Raw genomic sequence first — 12,150 nt, 5'->3', positions numbered from 1 at the left:
CTGCAAATTTTTGCGGGGGGGGGGGGGGGTTGCACGAATAGTGCAAGTCACTGAAAAAAGAAAAATTATAACTTTATCTTATTTTATTATAAGTGAAAATTCTACTAATTTTTTTCATTTCTACTTACCGATCGCCGAAAAAATTCCTGTTCTTTTCCCACTCATCTGCGAGCTCACGGACGGGATATGCTTTTTTTATCCACGCAAAATGTCCAACCCGTTGCTAGGATCTTGCCGTACACCCGTTTGAACGTGTTTCTTCTTCTTTCTCATTCGGTGCGTCGCAAGGAATAATCTGTTTTTCTCGATGCCGTACAACACTTGAGATCGACCACCGCCGGCCCGTGTTTTAACTGGTTCAAAGTTCATATATATTTTTAAAGAAGTCACTGGATACTCAATTTCTAGAGATTCGTCCTCGTTCGTCTAATGCGGATACGACATTCCCCGATCCCTTACTTCGTTTCAGCCCGGATACCAGCCCGGGCGACCACCGACCACAGCGAACGCACGCTTGTCCGTGAAACGCACACCCTGATCACACGCGCGCGTTCGTCGCTATTTCTCGTGGCACTTTGATGTGACATCCCGCGTGCATTGGATTATGCTTATTCACATTCACTATCAAATTGAGAATTCGCGACAATACCCATCCGCTGTCACGTTCCTGGAATTCTTCGAGCGATGCTAGGATAGGCTCGATGACACGCTGCTCGTACCACTCGCGCAAATCGGTGTATCGATATATCTCGTTGTTCTTTGTAATTATGCTCTTATGAGTACGTTTATCCTTCGTCGCGAACTCACCGTTGAACGCGGTGTTCACTTTTACGCTACCGTGTCTTTCTACAGCGTCTCGTACACGCTCGAACACTATTTCTCTCGCATCTTCCAAAAACCGCCGCGGCTCAATGTGATTAGAGTTTATCACAGCACCTGTCGATATACGGCTTTCAAACGCGGCGTCGATCTCTCGCCAGACGAGAGATCTTTCGTCGCGACTCGCGTACTCGCCACTCGCGTACTCGCCACTCGCGTACTCGCCACTCGCGTACTCGCCACCAACGTGCACGAAACGTCGCTTCAATTCCAACTTTGCACCCGCGAGTCGCGCGATTCTCGTCACCGCAGATTGTCTGTATCCAATGGTGAGACGCGGACGCTTGGCACGACAAAGTTCTTCGAGCTGCTCGATGCATTCGTCGCATCGTTGCAGCCATGAGAAACACTCCACTAGAGTAGCGACCTGGCTGCACTGTTCCAACAGTTCGCGTTCTACTCGCTCGTAGTTTTCCATGTTTTTTTAATGTGTGCAAAGTGGACACATGCTGCATGAGAATATAATGTACAAAGGTAGTCTGCAATTGGTGCACGACCAACCGTCTAGCCTACCGAAAGAACCGGTCTCATGCTCCCTGACGTGATACATTCCTCCATCGTTAATGTCAGCTATACGAATCATGCATGATGTGCATACGGTTAAAGAACCACCCGTTGTATAATAATTGTGGATCACACAGTGCTTAGTACGGGCATTCAATGTACGAATTTCTGGAGACGACACGAATTTTTCTACGCGATCCATTTCATATTCGCTCATATCACTAGTACATCCACTATCGTCGGACAGTATTTCTTCGTCGGACGACTCTTGGTTCATTATATTCTCAAAGTCTATTTCCACTTCATCAAACACTTCGTCTCTAATATTCGCGAACTGTTCCTCATCCACATTTCTAATATATTCTGCTACGTTGACTCTGTCCTCAATGTTACCGATATTCTCGAACTCTACATCGTCCATTATGTCCTCAAATTCTATTTCCAATGCTTCAAATAACTTGTCTGCATTTACATCATCCATGTCCTCAACGTCTGCATGATATCAGCCATACTTTTCACATTACACTTATTGCGATTCGGTAATTTTTAAAAACGTCAACTGAGATGCCGCTTATGACCCATTATATATTCTACTTGCGACTTCTTTGTCCCTTTGTCAACCCTCCCTATTGAGTTGCAGCATCGGCGATGTGTCACCGATCTCTTCTTACAAAAATATCGTTATCAGTTTCTCTCTTAACGCATCGCGATGTGTTACCTGATCTCACGGTTCTTCCTAGATAAATATCATTATCAACGTTTCTTACTTTGAAAGAAACAACTGTGAGAATGCAGTATGATTTCATTATCATCATCTATTCCTCATTGAAGGCGCTTTATGTAGCAGCCGATACATCGATGATGTGCCACCGATCTTCTAGACAAACCACGTTATAGTGGATGCATTTTTGGGGTGAGTGTTGGGGCGGTGATCTCACAACGCATTTTTTTTTGTTTTTTGGGATAGACGCGGGGTCCGCGGCGACAGTTCGAAACGCACTTAGGGTGGACGCGGGGTCCGCGGCGGCGATGGTGGCACTGATGCCTGCGGCGGGGTGGCGGCGGTGGCGGCAGCGTCTGCGGTGATGGGTGGCGGCGGTCCCAATAATACGTGACACCATAACATAGCGATACGTATCATCATATCAGTAAACACTGATAGCGCCCGGGACTTCCCGCGCCTCCCCCTCCCCTACCCCGCGCCTACCAGTACCCCCCGCGCCCCGCGCTCCCCTCAGAGGACCTGAGTTAGAACCCACCTATTATTCCTACTCATGTCTTATCACTCGTAACTAATATTTACGATTGAATAATCGCTATATACTATTTATATATATATATATTATATATATATATATATATATATATATATATATATATATATTATTAGATCGGTGACATGTCGCCATGCGTTAATAGAAGCGCCAATGTTTTTCGACTGCTAAACAAAAAAAAACATAACTCTTCCCCAGTAAAGGTAATAAAGCCAGGGTTCTAACTCATGGGGCTAGAGGGGAGCGCGGGGCGCGGGGGGTATTCGTAGGCGCGGGGATGCTCGTAACGCAGGGAAGGAGGGGGGAAGGTCGCGGCGCTATTGATGTAAGGATCCCGGTCCTTATTTATTGCCGCCTCTCTGTCTCCAAAAATGCAATAAAGATGCAAACACTTACCGCATCTGTTACTATCATCACCTACTACCATCTGTTTTTTCTTTCTTCATCTTTTCCGCCGCCGCCGCATTGTCACTCTCGTTATATTTTCATGCATGCAAACATATTTTATTATACGTTTTAAAAAGAGAATATGTCGTGACAGTACCGTCGAAGATGCTCGCGTAATTTAGCAGAAATAAAAAGGAAATAAATAGATGTAAAATCTGAATAATACAATTTAATTTGTAAATTTATATTTTTCACGCTACATAAAAATATTATTATAATAAAAATCTTAATTAAAATTTAAAAAAATTTAAATAGGATGAGACGCCGTCGTTTCTGTAAAACAAAAGCGTTACATTAGCATGCAACATATAAGAAGAGAAATTTAAATATATAATAAATACATAATAAATTTATGATACTTACAATTCCAATCTTCCGGCTCTGGATCAGGCTCGTACGGTCGGAGGCCGAACAGTTCGGCTAGGAAGAAGTCGCTTTCCTCCCATATATCAAGTTGTTCCTCCTGGTTCCACTGTCTCTCAGCTCGTATCATTTGCCATGTTTATGAAACCTCTGATTTGCACGTACAAATGAGATACAGCCTGAAAAATGGACAAAATGAATTTAAAAGAAAAAAGAAAAAAATAGAAAATAAATCTATTTGTTACTTACTGAGGGGATAATTTGCACCCCCACCTCGTTTCGCAACTGCAACCGGATTTGCGGCTCTTTATCTACTATAAGGTACTGAAAAAAGAAAAGTAAAAAAAAAACATTAGAAGCGCAAAATCACTAAAATGTTTGATACAAAAAAACAACTTACTCCTTCCACGTGATACTCATATCGGATTCGAATAAAATCCCGTAAATTACTCATTGTTGAAAAAATATTCTGAAAAAATCAACAAAATTTTTTTAAAAAATCGCAATATTATCACTTTTACTATCACAGTCACTTAATAAACGTGTAAAAATGTTGTACTATTTAGCGTTAATGGTACAATACTTTTACACTTTGGGGAAAAAATCACTCACGTTATACTAAACTATTATGTTAGACTCGCACGAGAATTCAGCAAAGACGCTGAAAAGCATCTTTTGCCATAGCGAGGCTATCTAGGAAACATTTGCGCTGCCTATGAAACACATAAAATCATGTTACAGAAAGGAAGAATAGAGTCCTTTTTTTTTCGACACAGTTTTTTCAATACAATTTTTCTTGGCGAGACAAAGGATGGGAAGTAAAAGAAAATACATACGTAATAATGCGAACAAAAAAATGTTTATTCACATCTTATTACACTGGTTTTCATACTTATTAAAAACTAAAGCTAATAGTTTGCAGCGTTCGAATGCGATCGGTGGCTCGAACATCGCTAGCAGCGCTTTCTGGAAAAAAAATTTTTAACCATTATTCGCTTTTTAACAGAGAATAAAATGTATTAGTACTAGTTACTATAAATACGATACCTTATGACTTATATTTTGATGACATTGATGATGATGAGCAACACGTGATTTTGATGCTTTTTCATCATATTCCCAATATCTCGCTTTTTCTCGATGGTGGTAGATTTGGGGACGGTAAGAGATTGAGTCTGACCGTCCTTCCATACCCTCTCCATTCTCTCTCATTATCTCCTTGACCAAATTATCAAGGGTTTGAACGTAACAGACCAAATGAATTTTTGGGGGCTCGTCCGGGATTATAAGTGCGATCTTAGGAGACAGGAATGAATACGAGGAAGTCTGGCAATAAATCTGAAGTGGAAAGCTTTTATAAAACGGCTATAGGAAATCTGAATAAATTAAAGTCGAGTACACATAATACATTACACACTTCCACCCCCCTCAAATCCTCCGAATTTGAATCTGAAGCAGCGGGTTTCTCTTCTAATGAATCAGAGATTTTAGATAATTCTAAGACCCTTGTGTTCGACGGTTCCTCCGACTCAGAGCATATTATCGCTCAATCCGCGCGCGAATTCGATAGTATAACGTCTGAAAATAAACATAGATCTATTGTGGCTATCCCTCAACCGAGGGGACCTGACGAAATCATGACGCACCAAAATTTATTTGCCACCTTAAAATACGCGGTCGAGGCGTACCCTTTTTCGACGGCAAAAACATCCCTTTAAATTATTTTATCGAAGAATGCGAGGAAGCAAAATCCATGTTACCGAATGAAGCTGAATCGCAATTTACAAAAATTATAAGGACAAGAATTGTGGGTGAAGCGCGCCGCACTATACAAGATCAGGACTTTAACAGTGTGGCACAATTAACTAAATATTTAAAACAAGTCTATGGCGGCTCAAAAAATATATACCAATTGCAAGGCGAATTAGGTCGTATTTATCAAAAGAATGAAGAAGACGTAATCACATCCGCGAATCGAGTAAAGATTTTAGGAAAACAGATAATGGAAGCCCATAAAATTTCGGGGAAAGACATGTGCAAGTGTTTTATTAGAGGATTGAAACCAGAAATCGAACAAAGAATAACAAGGAATTTAGGCGTTCAGGAAACGATAGCCGACGCGTTACGAATAGAAAGAGAACTTCATTCGATGATAGATTTACGACAGAATCAGGAAGGTACATCGAGCAAGGCACTGAGTACGAACAAATTACGAGAAACCTGTCAGATTTGTTATAAAGAAGGACATTCAGCTGCAAATTGCAGAAAATTAAATAATTTCGGAACAGAAATTTTAATATGTCAAATCTATAAGAAACGCGGACACAGCGCTGACAAATGTCGACTTCGCGATCCTCAAGCACGACAATCCGTTAATATTTTACAGGAAAATAACATTATTTGCCAAATATGTTCTAGATCAGGGCATAACGCCAAAAATTGTCGAACTGATAATAACAATAGTCAGAATAAACCTTCTGTAATCTGTCAGTGGTGCGATAAGCCAGGTTATTCGGCCAATAACTGCTGGAAAAAGCAGAATGAGCAACATAACGCGGTTAATAAAGTAAAGATCGTCTGTCAAATCTGTAACAATTTTGGGCATAATGCTAAAAATTGTCGATCTAAGATAGGTCAAAACACTGCACCCTCAGACTCCTTATTCTGTCGGTATTGTAAAGGGCAAGGGCATCTCCTCGAAACTTGTGAATTACGAATCGTAAGCAATAACCGAAGAAAGATGAACGAACAGGGAAACTCCGGCGACCCCTCGAAATCGGGTGTGGCACAGGGGTCCGAACGAGTTTCACATCCGTCGACATCAAAAAAGGTCCAGTAGGCAAAAACGCGTTAGAAATACGTCCCGTAACTGTAAATCTCGACAAGCATAGTCGCGTGCCTACCGTTCAGGTAAACTTTTGCGAGTCAACACCACCCGTAGCTTTTATGTTAGATACCGGGCCAGACAATTCCGGGCCAAACATAATCAAAGAAAATTTTTTACCTGAGGACAGTATTGTCAACTATAGCAATATTCTAAAATTAAATGGCATAAACGAATATCCCGTTTATACACTAGGAGAAATAATTTTACCCCTTTTTGGAGAAAATATTACATTCCATATTGTATCAGGTAATTTTCCAATCTTACAATCCTATTGAATATTAGGTAACGATTTCTTCCAACAGACTTCCTCGAAAATTGACTATGCGAAGGGATATCTAGATGTATCAGGAGTTAATATACCTTTCTTTTCACCAGAAACCATCATCGCATCACCACGATCAGAATCTTTATTTTATGTGAGAGTAGGAAATCTGGAGATAAAAATAGGATATATACCGAAATTAAAAATAGCACATGGAATCTACTTAGGAGATACAATAGTAGAAAACGTTTCTGGAAAAACATATTTAAGTGTCATAAGCACGTTAGACGAAGAAGTTGAGGTACAAGTACCAACCTTGCGCCTCAAACCCCTGAATGAATTATTTGACAACGATAGTTCAAGCATTGAAATGCGTGGTAATCAAAACGAAATTGTAAATGCACAAAGTTGTCTTACCCATCCAAGGGATATCCAAATCCATTTCGAAGACTTTAGTAACGATGCCAGTTCAAATAATGACGGAATTACGAACGGAGATGTTCTAACAGGAGATAAGAGTAACAGAAAAATAAATGAAAGTTTTGAGATATTTGATGAGAATAAATCAATGAGAGGAATTAAAAAATCAAGAAAAAATTCTATTCCAAATATTCATCGAGGGGAATATTTATATATCTCCCCCGAAATCCTAGAATCCAAAATCCTTGGAGAGGGAAGTTACCAAATCTCTCCTGAAAAGTTAAATGATTTAAAAAATTTTGGAGAGGGAAGTTATCAAACCTCTCCTGAAAATTTAAATAATTCAAAAAATTTTGGAGAGGGAAGTTACCAAACCTATCCTGAAAATTTAAATAATTTAAAAAATTTTGGAAAGGGAAGTTACCAAACCTCTCCTGAAAATTTAAATAATCTAAAAAATTTTGGAGAGGGAAGTTACCAAACCTCTCCTGAAAATTTAAATAATTCAAGAAATTTTGGAGAGGGAAGTTACCAAACCTCTCCTGAAAAATTAAATAATTCCGGAATTGCAGAGGAAAGTTTCCATACTTCCCTGTTAAATTCTACTCCTGTCGATTGCAAGGAGGGAAATAACCAAACCTCGCTATGCAATGCGACTCAATTCTACCAAAAAGGGCCAAAGGCAAAGAGCTCCACTCTAGAAAAAATTAAATTACCAAGGGTTGGAATTCCTGCAAAAAATTATAATCATCAAAAAGATTCCTTTCATATTACTATCGATGAACTTCTAGAAAGAATGCAATCATGTAAGCCTCATATAAATGTTCGTAATTCAAAGGAGAATAAACCATCTTCAAAAATCCTGGCGTCAACACAAAATCAATCTCAAGAAATGATAGACAAATTTATGCGCAAACGTAAGTCAAAACATAAGGAAAGAACTGAACAAGAATGTCGAGATGAACTTACGAAAAATATTCCACGCGAATACTTAGTTGTATCAGAAAAGATCGGAAAGAATAGACTTACAGAAATTACAGAACTATTGCGTTTGGAGCATTTGAGTGTCCACGAAAAAACAAGTGTAATGAAACTTATAATTGACAGCCAGGACAGATTTCACATCCCTGGAGAAAAGTTGTCAGCAACAAAAATTTTACAACACCAAATATCTACCACGGATGATCGACCTATAAATACGCGACAATACAGATTCCCGCAAATTCATAAAGAAGAAATAAATAGACAGGTAGAAGAACTGTTAGAAGGAGGCATTGTAAAACCTTCTCAATCACCGTATAATACGCCTATATGGATAGTTCCCAAAAAGGAGGACACAAAGGGAAACAAACGGTGGAGAATGGTATTAGATTTCCGAGCCCTAAACGAAAAAACTGTCGGGGACGCTTACCCGTTACCTAACATTATCGATATTCTGGATCAATTAGGCGGAGCGCAATATTACTCAGTATGCGACTTATCCGGATTTCATCAAATAAAGATGGATCCTGCTGACAACCATAAAACTGCGTTTACAACTCCTTTCGGTCATTACGAATTTGATCGAATGCCTTTCGGATTAAAGAATGCGCCCGCTACTTTTCAACGGTTAATGGATTTAGTATTATCAGGATTGCAAGGCGAAGAACTATTTGTGTATATGGATGACATTGTCATCTACGCTACTTCATTAGAAGAACACGAAAGGAAGTATAATTTGTTGATAGAGCGATTGCGCAAAGCTGATTTAAAATTACAGCCTGACAAATGCGATTCTTGAAAACTGAAGTCACTTATTTGGGGCACATAATTAGTAAGGATGGAGTTAAACCCGATCCGAAGAAATTAGAAGCTGTAAGGCAATTTCCAAGGCCCAAAACGCCGAAAAATATCAAACAATTTCTTGGATTAGCCGAAGGATTTATACCAAATTTTTCAAAATTAACCAAACCCCTCACCAATTTGTTAAAAAATGATACTAAATTTGAATGGACAAGAAGACTCCTTCCAAGCATTAAAAGAGAAATTGTGCGAAGAACCTGTCTTGCAATATTCCGATTTTTCCAAATCTTTTATATTAACTACTGATGCTTCCAGAATAGCAATTGGAGGCATCTTATCACAAGGAGAAATAAATAAAGATCGACCGATAGCATACGCTTCGCGAACTCTGACCGAAAACGAAATAAAATACGATACTTATGAGAAGGAAGCTTTAGCCATAGTATATTGTGTCAAGCATTTTAGACCTTATCTATATGGACGAAAATTTACTTTGGTTACGGATCACAAACCTCTTCTCTGGTTTAAAAATGCACAGAACGCAAACATGCGAATACTAGGATGGAGATTAAAATTAGCTGAATATGATTACGACGTGGTATATAAAGCAGGTAAAACTAACGTAAATGCCGATGCATTGTCACGAAATCCGGTAGACCTTGAAGAAGCAAACTGCAATATAATTAATCATCACAAGCCTTTGAATCTTAACGATCCAAAGAATGCAGAAATGATTTCTAAAATGTTAGAGGAATCAGATGAGGAAGAAGAAGAGGACGAAGATTTTAAATTATATTTGACTGATGACGAACCACTTGAAGATTTATTTCCAGACAATCATCCTCTTGCGGAGGATACGAATTCAGCATCTCTTACACGAAAGGAGACAGAAAAACCACAAGAGCCGCAAACTATGGAAAAGGCTATAACGCGCAATATTCCTCAAAGTAATAAAATTCAGACTCGAAGCCAAACAGCAAAAAATAAAGATACCCAGCAGGATAAGCAACCCAGAGATTTCCCACAACAAGAGAATGAGACGGAAAGAGCAAAAGACAGAAATGATTCATTGGACGGAGAAGGCGATGCAGAAAGTGACAATGAAGAAGAAAATCAAGAAAAGGAAGAATTTGAAGGACATAAAATTCAGAAATTAAAAGGAAAAACAGGGCCTATTATTGTTAACGATCAAATAATCAAAAACAATATTCTCGATTCTCGCGATCTATTATTTTTGCGAAAGAACAACGTTGTATATTTTGTCGACATCAATGGGAAACCGTTAGACTCAGGTTCACAAAAACTGTTTGAAAGGAATGAGATCCCTCGACTAGAAAATCTCGTTCTAGAAAAAGCCAAAGTCGTAAAATACAAAAAATACTACCATTTAGCCTTGCCTATTAGTGAAGGGCAACGTGAGGGACCGACGATAACCTTCACCCAGATTTCCGCCGTAATAAAAGACTTACGATCTGTCACTGAAGAATTAAAATTAGAAACTATTAGCATTGCTAAAACCGATCATGTTAATAACGTACCATGGAGCAATATCAAAACCGCATTGCAATTAGTTTTTGTGGACTCATCAACTAAATTAATTATATGCAATGGACTAGTGAAATACCCACCTAAAGATCTTCGATCTACGATAATCGGAGAAATGCATTGCTCACCTACGGGAGGACACCGAGGTGTCACGAAGACTTACAGCAGAATAAAATATCATTGGGAAAATCTAAAGTCAGATGTTCAACGATATATACAACAATGTTTACAATGTCAGCTAAAAAAACTCGTTCGAGTAAAAACCAAACAACCTATGATAATCACTGACACACCAGGATCGTCTTTTGACAAAGTAGCCATGGATATCGTAGGACCTTTACCTAAAACTGGAAGAGGTAACGAATATATCTTAACTCTGCAAGATCAGTTAACTAAATTTTGTATGGGGATACCCTTATCGGATCAAACATCAGAGACAATAGCAGAAGCCTTTGTCGACAGATTTATTTGCGTATTAGAAGCACCTAAAGCTATATTAACCGATCAAGGAAGAAATTTTGTCAGTGAATTAATGAAGAAAATAGCAAAAATATTCAGAATCCGTAAATTTCTTACAACTGCATTTCACCCTCAATCAAATGGATCCTTAGAACGATCACATCATGCATTAGGAGAATACTTGAAACAATACGCAAACGAGCAGAAACAATGAGACAGATGGATTGGCTTAGCCATGTTTAATTACAACACTAGCGTTCAAAACATTGAAGCTACAAAACATACTCCATACGAATTAGTGTTCGGTAAAATAGCAAGAGTACCGTCGAATGAGCTCTTCAACCCGGAAGACAAATTAGCTAATTACGACGATTATCTAATAAATTTAGTTACGCAACTCCATGCAATCCAAACAAATGCTCGTGAAAACGTCATAGAAGCTAAAGTTAAATAAAAAAAACATTACGACAAGAAAATTAATCCACAGACATTCAAGCCTGGAAATCATGTATTTTTATTAAAGGGACCAAAACCTGGAAAATTTGGAGATCAATATACTGGACCTCATGAAGTCTTGGAAATTTTAAATAAAAATAATGTTAAAATTAAAATAAAGAAAAATAGTCGCATCGTTCACCCTAACCGCTTGCGAATTTCTCACATTAAACCATTTCATAATAGTTAAACAAATCAAATCGACATTTCAGATGGATATCTCCATCAAAGGAATAACCATCATATTTATACTTTTTTTTTTTTTGATAACGGAGGGGAAATGCCTGACGCATACCTCGGGCCTCGGGGGAGAGCCCGGGGTTATGTGGGGCTTGCACCCACTAAAACCCCTCCAAGTGTCCTTACCTGGCCTTGCATGAGGGACTCCCAGGAATGAGTGCAGCATACTTCTGGGAGTCCCTCAGGTCAGTCGGCTTATTGCCGACTTCTATTCCCGCCCGGGGATTTTTATGGCGTCGTCTGAGAGACGACGTGACCCCGGGCGGTGCTTGGCACCTTCGACTTTATTCGGGCGCTGGGGGGACACCACCCCCTGCGCCCGCCGTTCCGGTTGGTGTTGGGGGGCGGGAGTTGGGGATCACGGCCCCCGCCGCGATCCCCAGCCCCCCGAGGGGCGCCAATCAGAAGTTTGGCGCCTCTCATGCTTCGGCGCCGCGAGAGGAAGTCTCGCGGCGCACCCCCCGCGCGCGGCGGCGCAGGGCTCCCGGTCGCGCATTCGACGCGGAGGATGATGAGCCACTGCACCCCGCGCACGCGGAGGGTCATCCTGTTTCCGGCGACGGATCGACCCTAGGGTCGGCGATCCACCGCCG

General features: G+C 39.9%; 2 protein-coding genes across 2 annotated transcripts; one reads left to right on the top strand and one right to left on the bottom strand.

Annotated features, from left to right (window-relative positions):
* Positions 1-538: 538 nt before the first annotated feature.
* LOC147908855 (uncharacterized) lies at positions 539-1,297 on the bottom strand. Its single transcript, XM_087409074.1, has one exon. The coding sequence runs from the start codon at positions 1,295-1,297 to the stop codon at positions 539-541; it is 759 nt and encodes a 252-aa protein (XP_087265200.1).
* A 1,542-nt stretch (positions 1,298-2,839) lies between these two features.
* Positions 2,840-11,298, top strand: LOC147908854 (uncharacterized). The gene is given in 3 exon segments (XM_087409073.1): positions 2,840-6,232; positions 6,235-8,813; positions 9,006-11,298. Coding segments are annotated over 3 exon segments (5,622 nt in total). The 5' UTR covers positions 2,840-5,220; the 3' UTR covers positions 11,037-11,298.
* Positions 11,299-12,150: the final 852 nt, after the last annotated feature.

This window comes from Acromyrmex echinatior, chromosome 8 (genome assembly GCF_024713525.1).
Source record: "Acromyrmex echinatior isolate Ae372 chromosome 8, ASM2471352v2, whole genome shotgun sequence".
NCBI classification, from domain to species: domain Eukaryota; kingdom Metazoa; phylum Arthropoda; class Insecta; order Hymenoptera; family Formicidae; genus Acromyrmex; species Acromyrmex echinatior.
This window is presented reverse-complemented; position numbering and strand designations above follow the sequence as displayed.